At 36.5% G+C, this 19,782-nt stretch overlaps 1 protein-coding gene across 3 annotated transcripts in view; it reads left to right on the forward strand.

Moving 5' to 3' along the window:
- The window catches only part of NELL2 (neural EGFL like 2), a 326,766-nt gene that overhangs the window by 288,912 nt on the left and 18,072 nt on the right, over positions 1–19,782 (forward strand). For all 3 annotated transcript variants that reach the window (XM_029955181.1, XM_029955182.1, XM_029955180.1), the window contains exon 17: positions 14,119–14,259. In XM_029955181.1, coding sequence (XP_029811041.1) covers positions 14,119–14,259 — 141 coding nt within the window. The remainder of the gene's footprint in view (positions 1–14,118; positions 14,260–19,782) is intronic.

The raw sequence follows: 19,782 nt of genomic DNA on the forward strand, positions 1-19,782 counted from the left end.
ATACATACCACATCTTCTTGATCCACTCATCAGGTGGACAAACTTCTTACTCTGACTTTCTGCAACATTGGAACCTGCCTCTGAGCCGCAGCAGGATGAATTCCTGGGTAACATGTGCCCTGGAAAACTGCAAGTAGCTTGTAGTACTGTGTTCATATGGATATTGTTTCTCTTTTGGATTCATCCATATCATTTCTCCTATCACTATATAAATTTTTTAAATTGTGTGGGTGTGTAAGTAAGTAAATAAGTAATGATGTGATGGAAACTGGATACAAAAGATAGATAAAATACCTGGCACTTAGTAGTCAAATAACTCTCAGTTGCTTTTCCTCTCCTACTCTCTTATATAAGATAATCATAAAGATGTGGAGTAAGAGATTACTTTTCTTTTTAAAATATAGTACCCAAGCATGGAATTAGGCTGAGCTCATAAGATCAGACACTCGGGACCAGAAATGCTTTGATCTAACGTCCGGTGTTGCTTTTCGATAACACTGGTTATCGAATGATCAGAATGATCATGGAGAAATAAGTTGTTAAAGTGAAGAAAAAATATAATTAGTCAAGAACGAGTTTGATTAAGTGGCCTCATATTGACAGGACCAAACAGTTGCCATCACTCTATGTGGCTGAGGTTGTAAAATACCATAAAAGAATAAGCTTGTCTTTGAAAAACCCATAGCCTGTTTCACTTAATTGTAATTGGAAGGAAGTTAATTGGTTTGCTCAATTGCTTTCTTTTTGGGGTTTTTTTCCCCTTCAGTTATCTACATGGGAGAGATGTGATGTTTTGTCACCAGGTGAGAAACCTGCATCAAGCTGATGGGTGGTTCAGCAGAGATGGAAGCACTTGTTATAATAAAATGGTCTGAAAGCAGAGAGTCTGTCAGAGATCTGACACTTGCTCAAAGCCAACAGAAGCCATCCATCAGTACCTTTCGTGGTTAGGCCCCCTCAGAGCTCTATCTGAGGACTTCTTGTTCAGATACATGGAAACTGTGGTATTCCATTTCTTTGATTATTGGCATCAGTGAGCTCATTTGACTCAAAACAGTATTTCTTGTGATACAAGTTTATCAGTTTGCAAATAAATACAGAGTACCTATTTTGACTGTCATCTAACCATTCCTGGCGTGCCATTCAAAGCTCATTTTCCTGAATAGCCAGTAAAAGTGAGCTCATCAAAATGCATGACTTTTTTTTTTAGCACTGTATTAATAATTAGAACACATGCAGTAAATTATTACACAAAGACACTCTAGCCCTCTTATTTCTACTGGATAGTGTGAGAAAAATCAGCTTCTTTTTTCTCCTTCTGGAAATAATCTTGAGGTAGATCAAGGAGGCAATCTAATCCTTGCTATTAGAAAGTGGCTCAGGGAAGCATAGGAAGTAAGACTTTCCTGTTTTTACCCTGATTAAGAGCAGTCTGCTTATTATTGTAGAACTAGCAGATGCTTCACATTCATATTATCTTGGGAGCCTAACTATAATGTCATCTAATATAGGAAGAAAGCAATCCTGTTTTAAAAGTAGGTACTTGATTACAGTGTAATAAATGAATACATGTTTTAAGTAATTTGCTACTATTTGCAGGAATAAATCTGGAAGTGTCTGCTTAGCCATGCTCTACTCCAGTGGCCTACTTTGCATTGATCAGAGTTTCCGAGTAAGGTCATGTATCTTTCCTGAATTTGTATATTTCTTCATCTGACTATTCCTTTAAGCCTCATGATTTCCACCTTGTATCTGAGTTGTTTATGCTAATGCTGTATCTTTTTTTATTAGACTAAGAGCCCTTAATATCTAGCATCTGTGTGTTAGAGGAACGGCATTTGATATGTGTTTATTGGATAAATGAATAAGCTCAAGTATTTCGTATCCTACACCTTAGCTACCTTGTTAAAGGTATAGAAGCTGAAAAGATGTATTTCAATAAAGGTGTTTTCAGAATTCCTTTTTGTTCAATGCTTTGTTTAGCTTGCTGCTCATACATGAAAAGGAGTTTCAGTTCTGTTAAACCAGAAGTATTTAGTCTTCTTTAAAAAAACTCTTTTTTGCATTTATTTAATTTTGAGAGATAGAGACAGAGCTTGAACAGGGGAGGGGCAGAGAAAGAAGGAGACACAGAATCCAAATACAGGCTCCAGGCTCTGAGCTAGCTGTCAGGACAGAGCCCAATGAGGGCTCGAACCCACAAACCATGAGATCATAACCTGAGCCGAAGTCAGATGCCCAACTGACTGAACCACCCAATATTTAGTCTTAAATGTGCCTCAAGAAGCAATTGGCAGTGCTCTTAGTATTGTTGACCGCCCTTTCTTCTCCCTTGACTCATTTTTCCTGTGGTTTCTGTTAGACTTATGATCTTCCCACCTCACTGCTAACAACTCCTCCTATAGTTCTTTTTTCTATCCCCTTCATTTCCCACAGTGACTGCTCTTGGTTCTTTCTTGTCTCTCTCTAATCTCAAGTTTAGTAGTTTCATCGTGCCACTTCTGATTTTTGTAGCATCTTGTGCCGTAAATTCTGGTTATGCTCTCCTCGTGTTTCTGGCCCTAGTACCTTCTCCTGTCTCCTTTTTCTCTCCATCTAAGCTTCACTACTAGGAGAATTGCTATTCTAGTATGCTCAACATTTAAAAAATGAAGCCTGAATGTTCTGCATGTGTATTTTTATATATGTGAAAGGAAATAGACACATGTTTAAAAGATATGAAATAGCATAGAAGAAATTAGATGAAAAGCAGTAGTTCCTAGGCTCACTTTCTTGAAGCCTTGCTTAAAACGAGTTCCTTATTTGAACTGCAAAACCAGAAAATGACCTAAAGACTATTTTCTCATATTTTCCAAAGATGGTACCTGACTCATACCATACCAGATGTAAAGGAGAGAAGTTGATGTATAGCTTACACCAATGCCTTAGCACATTAGAGCTTAATTCCCTTATGAAACTCCAGCTGAGTCAAGGTGCTAGGAGGGAACACTTTTTATTCTTCTAGTATGTTTATATCATGCTTTGTTTAATTAGTGAATTTTAGACATTACCAATGAACTAAATGCTATGATAGATGAAGATTTGCCTCCCGTATACTACCACTCTTCCATGTGAGAGGGTTTCATCTATCTTCAGGATAAACTGTAGAAGGAGAAAAAATAAAATCACGGATATTCCTTAGGCTGTTTTGTTAACTCAAGTGAGAAATAATGGTAACGTGGACTGGAGTGGTAAGCATGAAAATGGTTGGAAGTGGTGATTTGATTCTGGATATACTTTGAAGATGCTGCCAACAGGATTTGTGGATGGATTTGATAAGAAGAGTGACAGAAAGGGAGAAATAAGCAATAAGAGTTTTTTTTCCCTGACTAATGGGGTGGTTTTCCATTTGATAAGAAGCAGAAGACTTTGGATGGAAGAGTTTGGTATCCAAGTGGAAATATTGACCGAAAAATTTAATAATTGGATAAGAAAATGAAGAGAGAAGTCTGGGAGAAAATGTAAATTAGATAATATATTTTCCTAGGGCTGCTATGGAAAAATGCCACAAACTGTGTGACTTAAAATAATAGGAATTTACTATCTTATAGTTCTGGAAGCTCTAAGTCCAAAATCGGGGTGTTGTCAAGACCATGATCCTTCTGAAGACGATAAGAATCCTTCCTTACCTCTTCCAGATTCTGGTAGCCCCAGAAATTGTTTAATTTGTAACTATACAACTTCAATTTCTGCCCCCATCTTTATATTGTCTTTTCGTATGTATGTTTCTCTGTGTCTTCTCTTCTGAAAAGGACATTGGTCATTGGAGTTAGGGCCAACTCTGAACCCAAGATGATTTTATATTAGGATCCTTACCTAATCATATCTGCAAAGACTATTTCCAAATAAGGTCACATTCTGAGTTCCAAGTGAACATGAATTTGGGGAGAACATTATTCAATCCACCCAGGTAGTTTTTGGTATATTGATGGTATTTGCATATTTAAAGCCCTAGTACTAGATAAAACCACTATGAAGCTAGAAGATAAAAAAGAAAAGATCAGAGAATAGTTTCCTGGGGAACTCAAACTTTTGGACATTGAGAAGAAAAGATCTGCAAAGACGACCAAGATATAGAGTCCAGTGAGGTAGAAAGAGAACTAAACGTGGTATATACTTGCAAGATGAGGCAAGTATTTCAAGGAGAGAAGAATAAACTACTGGTAGTTTCTGCCTTGATCTAGTCCTTTATGAAATATTTTTTAAAATACTGCATGAACATAAATTTTCTAAGGTATTATATGTCTTAAAATATCTTATTCTGGTTTCATAGATATTTGACAATTATGTTGAGTATAGACTTATAGGGTCAAATTGGTTGCTTCACTGTGTTATAGCATGCGGTGCTGCATGTGAGAAAAATGATGCTGGCCAATTTCTGTCCCTTTACATGTAACATATTATCCCCCTTGGCAGATATTAAGATTTGTATTTTATACTTACTGTGAAATATGACAGTGTATTTTAGGTGTAAGTCTTTGTTTTGTTCATTTGTGAGGCAGTGTTGTTATGAAGTGAGGGTTTGATCTCTGTATCCTGAGTGTCTGGGTTCAAATCCCAGTTTTGTGCTTCTGTAATCTTGGGGAAAATTATTTCACTTCTCTTAAAAATTACTAGCCTACATTTATTCTATTTATAATGGGGAACATAATGAATTTCCTACCTCATAGGACTGCTGTAAGCACTAAATGAATATATAGAGGTAAATTGCAAAGAACAGTGGCTGCAACATAATAAGCCATCAGTAAGTTTTGGCTGTTACGACATTATTTGTTATTTGGAGACCTTCATTAGAGGCCTTTAAATCTGAAGACTCTATAGTGCAAAGTTCTTCAATTATTGTTATACTTAAGGATATTTTTCTCCCATTGATTTTTCTGTTTTCTTGGTATGAACTTTGTCTTTAATCAGAAGCTAGACCTTTTTGGTTAGTGCTCTTTGTTTTTTTTAAATCATATTTTTCATCTATTTTCTCTGTTATACTCTTTAAGAGACTATTTCTACTTGGTCTACTAAGTCTTGCATTACATTTAAAATTTTTTCAGCTATCATATTTTTAATTTCCAAGAACTCTCTTTATTCTTTGAATATTTTTTTTGGAGTATTGTGTCTTTTTGTTCTGGATGAAATATATGGATGAAATATCCTCTCAAATCTATTTGAGGATATTAATAAGAAACATTTTAAGTTCTGTTCTGTAAATTATTTCTGTTTTCTTAAAGTCAGTTTTTCAGATGGTATATCTTGGTGATTCTAATAAATGTTATATACTTTTCTTAAGTATATGTTGTTCTTTGATTTCACATTAGTGTTTAAGAGTAAATAAATAGGGGTACCTGGGTGGCTTAGGCAGTTAAGCAGCCCAGTTCAGCTCAGGTCATGATCTTGCGGTTCACAAGTTTGAGCCACGTGTCAGGCTCTGTGCTGATCGCTCGGAGCCTGGAACCTGCTTCATATTCTGTGTTTCTATCTCTCTCCACCCCACTCATGCTCTGTGTCTCTCTCTCTCTGTCAAAAATAAATTTTAAAAAATTTTTTAAAAAGAGTAAATAAATAGAAACACTGATTTTGAGCTTTAATATTAAGGTTAAGTTTGTTGACTGGCAGACTTACAATACGTGAACAAAAAGAGAACCAGATTTTTATGATTTGAGATCTCTAAACACTGAAGTGAAGGGACTTTGTTCCAAAGGAGGACAGCCTATATTAACTGCCCAGTTTATTCCAGATATTTTATCGATTTTCTCTACAGGAAAACCATCCATCCTGGCTTTGGGGATAATTGTTCTTCTTTTTTTTTTTTTTTAGCAGTTTGCTCAAGGTGGGAGGAGGTAGATGCTTGATTATTCATCAGTAGACTTTTAATTTAACCAATTACTTTTAGCAACATGGCTCATATTAGCTTTGCGTTGTATTTCATGTCTCTTTGGTAATCTTCAGGGGAGATTACGACCCTCATCACCTGTAGCACTTCATTATTATGTATGTATTCTAGGCCATGGCTTCTTTGCTCTGACTCTATAACTTCACCTGTATTTTCCAAGAAGAGACAAAAACTTACTAAATTTTCTTTTCTGCTGGTGGTGTTTTCCCTTTTGTCTTTGTTTATACAAATGTCTTTTAACAAATGTTTATGACTAGGAAGAAGAAGAGATCTAAAAATGTTTTCAATATTCCATCTTTGATTAGAAGTCTTGATGTGCTCTTTTTGGTGTGTGTATGTATGTGTATATGAACACACTACCTAAGTTTATCCTCACCAATTCTACTCCATTTCGTACAGTAGTCAATACTACAATACTGTAGTCAGTGTTTAACATAAATATTTGAAGTAAGATGAGAAAATGTCATCTTACCATCTCGTTATTGCATCTTAGTGAGTCTCTCAAGTAGCACCCTGCCTACATTTCCCTCTGACCTAGTAAGACTCAGAGGTAGCATGGTGAGCTTGCCACTTAGTTACCTGATATTTTAAATGGATCATTCATTCATTCAGCAAATGCTTATAAATCTCTAACCATGTCCAGTTGTTTGCTATGTGTTTGAGATATGGTAGGAAGAAAGAAAGAAAGAAAGAAAGAAAGAAAGAAAGAAAGAAAGAAAGAAAGAAAGAAAGAAAGAAAGAAAGAAAGAAAGAAAGAAAGAAAGAAAGAAAAGGAGGAAGGAAGGAAGGAAACAAGGATTGTAGCTGCTTATATGGCAGGTACTCAAAAAAAACAATTTATACAAATTATTATTTTCAAGTATTGTTGATATAGAGGAACTTTTTGGGGTAAAGGAAGTGTTTTCTATCTTACAGTTATGGTAGTGGTAATGTGTAAAAACTCATGAAATTGTTGGTGATACTTTTGTATATAAATTTTACCTCAGTAAATGAAGATAATGTATAAGACAGTAACTATAGTTGATAACACTGTATTGTATAACTTAAATTGCTAAAGGAAAAGAACTTAAATGTTTTCACCAAAAAAGAAGATATATGAGGTAATGGTGGTGTTTATTAAGTCAATGGGGGAAATCCTTTCCTAATACATGTGTATGTATATATACATAGCCATCATACTGTACACTTTAAATATCTTACAGTTTTATTTGTCCATTATACCTTGGTAAAATTGGAAAAAACAAAGTTGTCTTTTTTAAAAAGAAGGTAAAAAATCTATATTTAAGAATGAATTCTGGAAAAATTGCATAAGACATCCTTTCAGAAAACTACAAAAACTATAAAAATTATTAGAGAAAGAGGAAATACCTAATGCCTCTGGATTACAACATGCAATAATGCAGAGATGTCAGATCAATCTATAGAATCAATGTAAACTTTCCTCTCCCCTACTTTTTGTTTTGTTTTGTTTTGTTTTGTTTTGTTTTTTGGTGAGGAATTCACAAAGTGATAGAAAAATCTCAAAGAATCAAAATACTTTTGAAAAGTGGGGGGGGGGGAAATAAGGCTTTCTCTAGAATTGAAGTGACTCTAATTAAGTCAGTATAGTATTTGCAAGTTTAGACACCACCTCCCCCCCCAAAAAATACCTCCCAATAGTTGCTATTAAGGCAAAACACAAGGGACACATGGAGAAAGTACAAAAAATAATGAGCACTAGGAGATCTAACATAGCCTTTGGATTTAAGGAAGGCTTTCCCAAAGGAAATTAATTATTTTAAAGTTTATTTATTTATTTTTTGAGAAAGAGTGAGTGTGCCTGAGTGGAGGCGAGGCAGAGAGAGAGGAGAAGGTGGAGCCTCTGTCAAGCAGGTTCCTTGCTGTCAGCACAGAGCCTGATGCAGGGCTCAGTCTCACAACTGCAAGATCATGATCTGAGCCGAAATCAAGTGTTGAGCGTCTAACTGACTGAGCCACCCAGGAAATTAATTTTAATATGAGACAAGTGAGAAATAGTTGTCTAACAGGGTAAGAGAATGAGAAAAAGAGAGGTACGTTCTAGGCAATAAGGACAGAATAGGCAAAGACTGTGAAGGGAAAACAGAAGTGATAAACTAATAAGACCCAGGAACCATAAGAAAAATCAAAGTGTCTTGATTTTTTTTCCCAAGTAATCAAGTGGTATAAGTGAACATGCTCTGTAAACTATGAAGAGATATTTCAGAGATTTGGGGGCAATCCATATTTAATGGCTGTATGAGCCAGGACCGCTCCTATGAGGCTTTGCATAGATAACAGTAGTAAAGGGGAAACTATTAACAGAGTATTTCTAGTTCAAAACCAGCAAACTCAGAGACGTTTGGCAAAATATTCAAAGTTGCTATAGCTAAAAGCCAAAGAGTTGGAGTTCACTCCCATTAGCATATACACTGAGCTATCTCAACACTTAGGCAGTTTCTGCCAGTGTGGGTCTTGAGAGGCAGCCTAATGTGGGATAAACTCTGAACTCTGTAGGTGAAAGAATGGGAGTCTATTGTGTAAACATGGACAACGTATTTGTTCTCACTGCTTCTTTGTGGCATGGGGATAAGAGCATCTTACATACTTGTAGAGAGGACTAAACAATATGATGATATTGTTATATATCTTGTATTTCATTGGTATTATGTTTTTTAAAGAGCAGTCATTAACTTCCTAATTATGAACTCTAAAGTAATGAAAGTAATTTTCACTAAATCTGCAATTTTTATCACCCAACTTGTGAAGAGGGTTTTAGATTTTCAAAGTTTACTTAGCATATGTTGTCCTATTTTATTTTCAAAAAAATTAGTATAAAAATCATTTTTATGAAATTCTGGACAATATTTTCTATTCAAATCTAGTGTAGTTATTAAAAATAATGCAATGCTCAAATGAGTTTGCAATCCTTGAACACTCACATCTAAATGTTAAAAATAGACTTCCCAGAAGCTCAACAAAAGACAGAGGGAAATGACCTTGTGATTAAAAAAATGCTGCAGATAATCTAGAAAACAAATAATCCCACATGTGAGTAATCAAGAGTTGATTAATTGTTTTCAGGATGTTTAATTGCCTGCAGTTTGTCAATATAATTTAACTACAAGTGCATATGATAGTAATATAAATAGTCCATGTACTATTTTTATGAGAAATGATGTCAGGTTTTTATTAATGATAAAGAGTATGAAAGACAGTACTCTCATTATTTGACTTTGGCATTAAAAAAGTGTGCTCATTTTTATAAAGAACTGGATTTTCTCTTCTTTTGTATAAAGTAACAACTAATCAGTTTTCTCTTAGCTTAAAAAGGAACAGGTTAAACTAATGATTAGGGTCTATTTTAGGTATGGGTGATTCTAGACATTTGCACATTTTTATTCTTAGTTATGTTGTATGATAGAAATGATTTTTACTGTGTATGAGAAAGAAGTTGTTTATCACTCGTGTCTCATTTTATAACTATTTAATTTTACAAGGAAATAATTTGTCATTGTCTAAAGTGATCCTTTACTTTTTGAAAATATTTATTTTTGAGAGAGAGAGACAGACAGACAGAAGACAAGCAGGGGAGAGGCAGAGAGAGAGGGAGACAGAATCTAAAGAAGGTTCCAGGCTCCTAGCTGTCAGCACAGAGCCTGACGCAGGGCTCGAACTCATGAACCATGAGATCATGACCTGAGCCAAAGTCAGACTCACCGACTGAGCCACCCAGGTGCCCCTATAGTGATCCTTTAAATGCTGATTGCAGAAAGCATACATTCTTGTGTCCTCTTACCTGATGGAGACCAGGAAAACAAGACACTTACATGTGTGAGCTTTTTTTATTCACATATTTTTCTTCCTTGTTTTTCTGCTTGTTGGTTTGTTTTTAATGATTGCCTCAAAACATATGTGCTCTCTAGAAGAATCTATCCTCAGCAGTGCCTTCCACTTTTATTATCTAAGTTGATTTTGATCCCTGAAGCATGACTATTATTCATGTCTGTTGTTAGATGGCTAAATATTCGGAGTTTGGAATCTCTGTGTTCTGGGAAAGCATTTTAAAATCATCACTAGCTGACTATTCTAAATATTGCTACTGAGAAAGTTTTAATTGTCTCTAGAGAACTGGGAACTAGTTCTAAGATGGAAAATGTAATGAAATAATAGTTTTTCATAAAATGTATTTTTAGTTTTGTATATAATATACCTACAGAGTACGGAATTAAGGTCTTTACAATCAAGACCAAATCGTATCAGCTTATACATCCTGTACTAATCTTTTTGAATACTTTTATTCAGTTTGGAAAGTAATTTGTTCAAACTTGGTAGTTCTTATGTGGAATGAAATACTAACATTTTCCTTTCCTAGATCTACTGTTCTCTTTATATCTAACTCCATTAGATAATGTCAAGTGTTACTGACCAAAAGAAAATAGCCAAGAAATGAATTATTTGAAAGGTTTTTTTTTACTGTTTTCTGGTAGTACACAATATATAAAGCACTATATGTGCATATTTGAAAATGCACACAACATGTATGTGATTTATATGTTATAACTCATAGTAATATTCAAATTCATGTACAGATAAAATATACTTCTTAAATTGTGGATCAGATTTCAATTCTTCACTTATACATATTTACTGAATAGCTAAGGGCCTACGTACACACATCAAGCAGCTTACAGGTAAGGCTGTTTGTTTTAGCTTTGGCTTTCATTAGAACCATGAGCCAAACAAACATACCTTCTGGTGGAAAGTGAATAGTTTGGTGATTCAAGCACACTTTTCTTTTCTACTGACTTTCAGCAAAGTAGAAACATTTGCATGCACAAATCAAAGTTAGCAGGAAAATGAAAGTGTAAAATGAAGTAATATATATTATCTGGCTAGTTTTTCTTCACTATCCTAAATGATACCAAGTATATAATTTGAAGCATCATGACATATGCATCTTATATATTTTATAAATTAAGTGATATTTTAAATGAATTAAGGCATGTCACTGCCTGGAGAATTACTCAGCAAATTCTTCTGAAATGTGAATAATTGCTCCATACCATATTTTGGTGTTTTCTAAAACTTCAGTCATTTATGTACCAGCTACAATTTTTGTTGTATTCAGAATGTTTATTCCAATGTTTACTGAATACTGTTTCTGTAATCTTTCTCACTTTTTAAATTTGAATATCACCAATGTACTATTAACATCACTTGATATAAATGGAAATAATTCAAAAATATAAATTCATAGCCATTAAAATATATTATCATCTAAATAACACGCCACTGGTGACATGTTAGTAGATTCATGAGCATGTTGGGAGCCACTGTCCTATGTGATTATCATTTCAGATTTTTAGAAATTTAACTCCCTTAAAACATAATGTAGAGACTCTTAAATACTGAGAACAAACTGAGGGCTGAAGAGGGAGGGGAAAAAGGGAAGGGGGAGGGTCACAGAGGAGGGTGCTTGTGAGGGGGAGCACCAGGTGTTCTACGGAAACCAACTTGACAATAAACCATAAAAAAATAATGTAGATGTATATTAAACTCAGTGAGGGCAGAAATTACTTCTGGTTTGTCCATCCTTGTTTTTCTAGTACTTAGTACTTGGCCCAAAGCAGCCATTTAATAAATATTGAATGGCAAATTAATGAGTGGTACATACATATGCATATCAGTTCTCTAAAATACTACTTAGTAGTAATAATTAAATAGTAAAAACCCAAACAGTAAATGAAAATACATTTTGTCCAGTATATGTTTGTATCCCCAGTCTTCAGACCACTAAGTGGTAAATGCGTAGTGTTCCTATTAAACCTCAGTGAGCATGTTTCTAGCCCTTGGAAGGGTGGTGCAATGTAAGAAAGAGAAGTGGGCGTGAGGCAGTAAGGAGCAGCTCTAGTGATTGGCAAGAGTGAGGAGAGAAAGTAAAGGAGAAGTAAAAACTGAGATATATATCTTTGTCATGAGATCTGAGCTAACCCTGCAACTGTGTTCAGCAGCAACAACAAAAACTAAATTAAAGGCTAAATACACATGTAAAAATTGTTTCAGTAGAGAAGGTTCTGTACCATTAATGGCTACTTGCAAATCACCAACACTAATGACCAGATTCTTCTAAAACAAGATACTCTGTAATAGCCCCCCATTGGCCTTTCCTCCAATACATTCACTTCTAAAGCTGAAATCCCAACCTGTTTTCTTTTGTCCATGCACTTAAGAAATGACATAATCAATGTTCTGCATCATTTGGGTTAGAAGAAAAGACTATACAAATCTGCAGTGAGCAAAGCATTTTAGCCCCATTGAAAATCAGAGATTCATCAGTTAGGGAGACCCCTGAAATACAAATGGCTGTTTCACAAAACTGAGGGGCCTAAGTAAATGGAAGCAATGCACATCAGCTATCTGTCAGGAAGTCAGTGGTTAGCTTATTTGACCACTAACAATTATTTTGACAGTAGGAATTACTGACTGTCGGAACTAACTCTTTGGAAAAGGAACTATGGAGGCAAAACCATTTTTAGATCAGAAATAATATTAAATTTTTACAATGATATAAAACCTATATATTTTTTTTGCCTATTACCTAATCTGAGGGAACAGTTTGCACCTTGTTTTAGGGAAGGGATTCTGGGCTTATTTCTCTTTAAAAAAAAAAAAAGCTTATTTATTCATTTATTCAAAAAAATTGTCTCATCCAAAATTTAACATAGACAAAGAGAAATTTAAAAATAAAATGAAAGGAATATATATTTCCAAGAATTTGGAGTTAAATGAGACTGGAGTAGGAAGGAAGAAGATTCTGTGGAGCTGAAGTGAACTGTCCTGTGGGAAAAGACTCTAAAAAGCAGCAGGCCTTCTCTTCAGCACGGAGGACATCATCATCATGCGTGGTCACTGCAGCAGGGACTATAATGCAGGTGTTGGAAGCGTATTAGAAAGGGCTGTCCTACTTTGGCGAGTGGAATCTTCAGGCATGGCATACGGCTATCAGGATGGAAGTAGGGTCATATATTCATCATTACACTACAGCTGTGGTAATGCTGTGCCATCCAGTCGCTTGCCAAGGTCTGAGTCAATCAAAGTACCCAGAAAACCAGGAGTGTTATGAGAAGAAGGGGGCACTTTGTAAGACAACCCGTCTATGAGTAAAGGAAGAGGTTTGATTGGCATTGGACCTTCTCATCATTCAATAGTCTGAACAAGGAGAATAAAGGGCTCACACTATTTGGGAGTAGTAATAAGTCACTGTGGGAAAATATGTGAGACTCAAGATACATAGATCTCTTTGTTTAGACACTTGCCAATCTCAACCTGTGTCTATTTAGGTGAAGGAATACACGCTTGAAAGTCAGGCAAATATGAATATTGAGGTGACCGTGGTTAAATCCCATGATTTCCTTTTGCCTTGTTTTGTTTTCCCCCCATATGTTCAACATGCTGTCTACCTGGCAAGATTTTTTTTGAGAGTTGAATGAGATAATATATGTGAAACCCATTAAAAGGTGGTATAAATGCTATATATCCTTGGAAATATGAAGCATGTTGCTGTGTGAGTGCTATTGCTATATACTGGAGATGAATGAGATTTTAGTCAGGGGAGGTAGGTTGTGCCTATAGTAATAAAATATCCTAAAATCTCAGCAAAAACATTGATTCTCTGCTCATAGTCTATGTCCATCCCAAGTAGAGGAGGAATGTGCCCCACATCATCCTCACTTAAGAACACAGGCTGATCTTTAGAACCCTTGGAAATTGCTAGACATTGTGATAGGAAAGGGAACATGTGCATCTTGAAGGCTCTGCCCAGAAGTGACACATGCCACTTCCTGATTGGCTTCATGCATTCACATGGCAATCCCTGCTCATGTCCAGAAGAAGAGGTAGAAGTCTACGGTGAGCAGCAGTAATGGCCCTCATACATGGTTTCTTGTCATTTTTTGCAGCTGCAGGCCTTCTGCAATAGAGAAGCCATCTAAGGATTTCTCCTGTGACTAATACCGCTACATTCTTTCTGTATAGACTTCAATAACTAAGTAGACTTTCTTGAGTTTATGTTTTCCAAGTTTTAAGGAGTTGTTGGCATGAAAAAATTTAGTGGCTGTCTAGCAGAATATTTTAGTTTGGGGCGGAGAAAAACAGCAATCGTATAACATCCCAATTTTGTTTTCTTTGCCAAACAGATATTGATGAGTGCTCTGACGGCTTTGTGCAGTGTGACAGTCGTGCTAACTGCATTAACCTGCCCGGATGGTACCACTGCGAGTGCAGAGATGGCTACCATGACAATGGGATGTTTTCACCAGGTGGAGAGTCTTGTGAAGGTCAGTACAAGGGAGAAGAACTGGAATTTAAAAATACCTTTTGAACTTGAGGGATATACAGTAAGGTGTAAATAGTAGACATTAACCTATTGTTGCAGTTTTTGGGGCGCCTGGGTGGCTCAGTCAGTTAAGCATCTGACTTCGGCTCAGGTCATGATCTCACAATTGGTGACTTTGGGCCCTGTGTCGGGCTCTGTGCTAACAGCTCAGAGCCTACAGCTAGCTTCAGATTCTGTGTCTCCTTCTCTGTCTGCACCTTCCGCACTCTCACTGTCTCTCTCTCACTTTCTCAAAAAGTAATAAATATTAAAAAAATTAATGTTGAAGTCATCGGTAGCTTTTGCTGTGTGTTTCTATAACAATGATTGGAAACATGTTAAAATCTAACCTTCACTTCCTAATTATGATAATTGATTTTAGATATTTAAAACTTGTGACCCTAAACCAGTTCTCTGTGGATACTTGTAACTGTTGAAGGGTGTTTTAAGAATGAATAAACCCATAGTATCAGATGAAAATCTTAAATGGCAACATGTGCAAATCTGACCCAAAAAGAGCTAGAAAAAAAATAGATGAGGAAAGCAAGATAAAAGGAGAACAGAGGTAGAGGTAATATGATAATGCTGTGGATATGATAATGCCAAGGATAGTATTCACAGCACACACCACTTTGGACTATTCCTAACATACCACTTGGCTGGCAAAGTGGGAGATGTTTAGTGAATGTTGAATGTTAGATATAGAAGACATGATCGCTGCTTCAAAGAAGATTTCAATCTAATAGGAGTGAAAAATTCAATCAGATTATATTCAGTTATTTACCATTAATTTTGAATTATTTTCAATGAATTAACAATCCTCTATGCTGTCTATTGAAGGGCATAATTTTTCAAAAGCAGGCAGAATATACAAAGCCCAGTGAGCAATTGCCAGGGAAATCACCTGCACCAGAAGTTTGGCACAGGAATGGAAAATGCAGCACACCTCAAGAAGTTATTATTTTCTCCATTTGTATTTACACCTTCATAGATTAACAGCCTATGAGAATAATGTGACTAAAATGACACAGTCAATGAAAGCCTTGGAGAATCTCACTTAGCAGTACTTGACACCTAAATGATAAGATGTCTTTTATTCTTGGACCTCAAAGGGTTTTCACCCAGAGAAAAATGAAGCCGACTTGGGTGACAGATGTTTTCAGTGTGCTTTGCACTTTGCTGGCAGCTCCGGAGCTCTGCACCTTCCGTAGAGAGTTCTTCTGGACTTTTTGCATAGGAGTGGGGATGCCGTTGCCTGAGCAGGGGCTAAAACCTGGCATTTGCAAATAACCACCTGACTGCGGGTTAAGGGCTTTGCCTTGCACTGTGATTGTCCCAGAGTGAATATTTCCAGCCCTGTAGAGAATGCCAGGAACCATGGATTGCAAAGCAGGAGGCAGAGCAAGCAGTGTGATTTTGCACTTTTCTGATGAACTACTTTGCCTGTATTGTATCGTTTATCACGGGGAAGAAGTCTACTCATTTTGTTTTTAAGTGCTCCCTTTCTAAAATTGTCTTTTGCTTTAAGTTACACATGCATAGAAAAAATATAAGCCAATGATAAATCATTCAAATCATACACAAATACTTAGATTAAAGTTAAAAATGCATCTTAATTTCATCTCTTCCCTTCCCCCATCCTTTCAGCTTCTCTAGGGGTGACCTGTGTGTACACACCGTTTTCTATGCATCAGAATGTGAATAGCAAAAACACATACCTCTGCTGACTATCTCATTTTACATTTGCAATGGCACTCCCTCACTATCTCTTAAATTTATGACTGCAAATCTCAAGACAGCTGTATTCATTATCTATTGATGCATAACAAATTACACCCAAAACTTAGCAGCTGAAAACAACGAAAATTATCTCACAGTTTGTGTGGGTAAGGAATCTGTGCACAGCTTAGCTAGATGCCTCTGCTTCATGGTTTCTCATGAGGTTGCATGAGTTGTTGGTCAGGGATGTGGTTTCATCTTGCAAACTTGTCCGGGGTGGGAATGAGGGGAGCAGGACTCTATTTCCAAGGTCACTCATGTGGCTCTTGGCTGGCCTGGTTTCCTTAACACATGAGCCGCTCAACAGGGCTGCCTCAAGACATGGGAGCTGCTTCCCTAGAGTAAGTGCCCAGAATCTTTTTATAACTTAATCTCAGATGTACCATTTCATTGCTTCTGTGTTTGTTAGAAGTGAGTCAGTAGGCCTAGCCAACTCACATTCAAGGGGAGAAGATGCAAGAGCGTGAATATTAAATGGTGAGGGTCACGGGCACTGTCCTAGAAGCTACCTCCTACAAGGGCCATCAGTTTTGCCGAGCATTCCTCCCATCCAAGTACTAACCAGGCCTGGCCCTGCTTAGATTCTGAGATCAGATGAGATCGGGCACATTCAGGGTGCTATGGCCATGGACTGCCAACCATTCCTATTTTATTTCCATAGTTACTTTCCTCTGTGGCTCTCCAATACAACCATCTCATACCTTTTCTCATCTCAAACCTCAGGTATCACTTCTATTCATTCTCTGTTGATGGCCTTGCTTCTTATATAACTGAGAAAACAGAACTTCACTTCTGCACCAGGAGATACACTAGACAACTCTTATTTTTTCTGTTTTTTAATTTATTTTTGAGAAACAGAGACAACACAAGCAGGGGAGGGTCAAGGAGAGAGGGAGACACAGAATCTGAAACAGGTTCCAGGCTCAGAGCTGTCAGCACAGAGCCCGATGTGGGGCTTGAACCCACAAACTGTGAGATCATGACCTGAGCCGAAGCCAGACACTCAACTGACTGAGCCACCCAGGTGCCCCAATAACTCATTTTTATATCTGTATTTGCTGCTTCCCCTCCTTCCTGTTTCACTGAATCAAGTTTCATTTCTCCCTTCATAGTACTTTACCTGTCATCCCCTCTCACCTGTTTGAGGTCTTTGCCTTTGTAGTCCCCACTTTCTCTTCTGTATGACAAGTACTTTTTCTTCTCCATCATTCCCATCAGACACACTCAACCTGGAGTTGCAGCCATCTTTAAAAAATAAGATGAAAACAAACAAAAAGGAACTGATTCTCCAAACATTTCTCGCATTTTTTCTGCTTTTTATTAGAACAAAACGCTGAAAGAACCTTCTCTATTTCTTATCTCCATTCTCTTGCTTCCAATAACATTTTAATCTCACTGCCCCCACTGAATGTTTTCCTTTAAAGATTCCTAACTGACAATTTCCATCACTGCTCAGTTAACATCTCTTTGCTTGACAACTCAAGCATTTGGTCATTGCTTCCTCTCAAAACAGCTTTCTTCACTTGGCTTTGAGGACACCATTCTTTCCTGTCTTTATGTTTTTAATGTTTTATTTATTTTTATAAGAGAGATTGCAAGTGGGGGAAGGGCAAAAAGAGAGGGGGACAGAGGATCCAGCGTGGGCTCCATGCTGCTGACAGCAGAGGGCCTGATGTGGGGCTTGAACTCATGAAACTGTAAGATCATGATCTGAACCTAAGTCAGATGCTCAACTGACTGAACCACCTAGGTGCCCCTCCTGTCTTTCTCTTACCGTATGGGTCTCTCCTTTACCTCTCCAGAGGACCATATGGTCAGGTATCCCTGGGCACTTGGCAATCTCTATCCATTCTGAAACTGAATCAACCAGGTTCATAACTGAAAATGGAATCTATCTATTCCTTTTTCAGACCTTTTCGCTAGTTGCAGATTCATGTATCTTGTTGCCTACTGGGTTTCTAACTTGGATTTCTTAAGGACAACTCAGGATTACTGACTAAAATACAACTCTTTATTTACTCTTTAATTCCTAGAGCCTCCTAAACACAGTTGCCAAGACCAACATCTTGGAGTCATTGTGTCTTTCTTTCTTTATACTTCATATCCAATATATCAATAAATCTCATAACTTCTATTTTCAAATATATTCCTGATCTGACCACTTCTCACATTGTCTACTGTTACCATGTTGGTCTAGGCCACCATTATCTTTTGTCTGGATTACTATATCTTTCTCTAAACTGGTCTCCCAACTTCTACCCTGGACTCCCCTAGAGTCTTTTTTCTAAAGCACTCAGAATGATTTCTTAAAATCAGAAATAGGAGCATGCTCCAATTCTGTTCTAATGCTTGAAGTCTTTCTATGCCTCTTCAGAGTAAAATCCAAACCCCAACAATGCCTTACAAAGGTCCACATGTTATGGGTACTTGGCTTTCTTGCTATGTCACAAATATACCAAACTGATTCCCTTCTCATGTGCTGTTTTTTTTTTTTTTTGGAAGGTCCTTCCCCAGATCTTTGCATTCTTCTTTCATGTAATTTAGATTTCCTACAAAATGGCTCCTCCTGGACTCCCAACTTTAAATAGCATCCTTTTCTGATCCTCTTCCCTTACCTTGCCTCCCTTTTCTTTATAGAAATTATAAGTTCTTCTGAAATGATTACATATATTATTTGTTTGCCTGTTTATTATCTTCCATAGTCTGTAAGGGTTTGTTTTTTTTTAATAATTTATTGTCAAATTGGCTAACATACAGTGTGTAAAGTTTGCTTTTGGTTTTTGGGGTAGATTCCTATGGTTCATTGCTTACATACAACACCCAGTGCTCATCCTAACAAGTGCCCTCCTCAATGTCCATCACCCATTTTCCCCCTCCCCTATCTGCCCATCCACCCTCTGTTTGTTCTCTGTATTGAAGAGTCTCTTATGGTTTGCCTCCCTCCCTCTCTGTTTGTAACTACTTTTTCCGCTTCCTTCCCCCATGGACTGTAAGCTTGAAGGGTCACAGATTTTGTTTGCTTGTCTGTCACCAGTTCCTAGAACATGCTTTCTACGTGGTTGATAATACACTGATTTATCTACGAAAAAGATTGGAATGGATAAAATGAGTGAGATACACAGATAATATTTAATCAGAAGTATGTTAGGAACATAACCTATGCTAGAAGATATATATAAAGTAGTGATCAAAACTAAGTGACAAAACATAATTACTGTATTTCATGAGTGTTCATAAAATAACAAGGAAAATTAAACTAGCCATTCAAATAACATATGATAAAGATAAAATTAGGGAAGTAAAGGATTGTATGAGATGCTTATGCAAAAATGACTTTTCAAGGAAATACTCTAAACACAGAAGCAGTAGAAAATCTTACTTTAAAAAATATGACTCTAGAAAGATAACTCTACTGTTATCTTTCAATAGAATTTATAATAATTATCATAAAAATCTATGACTTTTTAAGAAAACAATGCTCTGATGGATTCCTTTTAAAAATCTATGTTATATATAAAAAGACTAAAATGCTTCTTCTAAACAACTATCCATTTACTGTAATTTTAGTGATTTGTAGAATTGTAATATTAGTATTTAGAAGGATATAATTTAAATTGTATCATTATATCTGAGTAGGTGACATTTTTCTGTTGCTGGGGGGAAGAAAGGCATTTTCTGTGGACAAAGCCACTGCAGTAGGTTTACA

The sequence above is a fragment of the Suricata suricatta genome, chromosome 10, assembly GCF_006229205.1.
Source record: "Suricata suricatta isolate VVHF042 chromosome 10, meerkat_22Aug2017_6uvM2_HiC, whole genome shotgun sequence".
Taxonomy (NCBI): Eukaryota; Metazoa; Chordata; class Mammalia; order Carnivora; family Herpestidae; genus Suricata; species Suricata suricatta.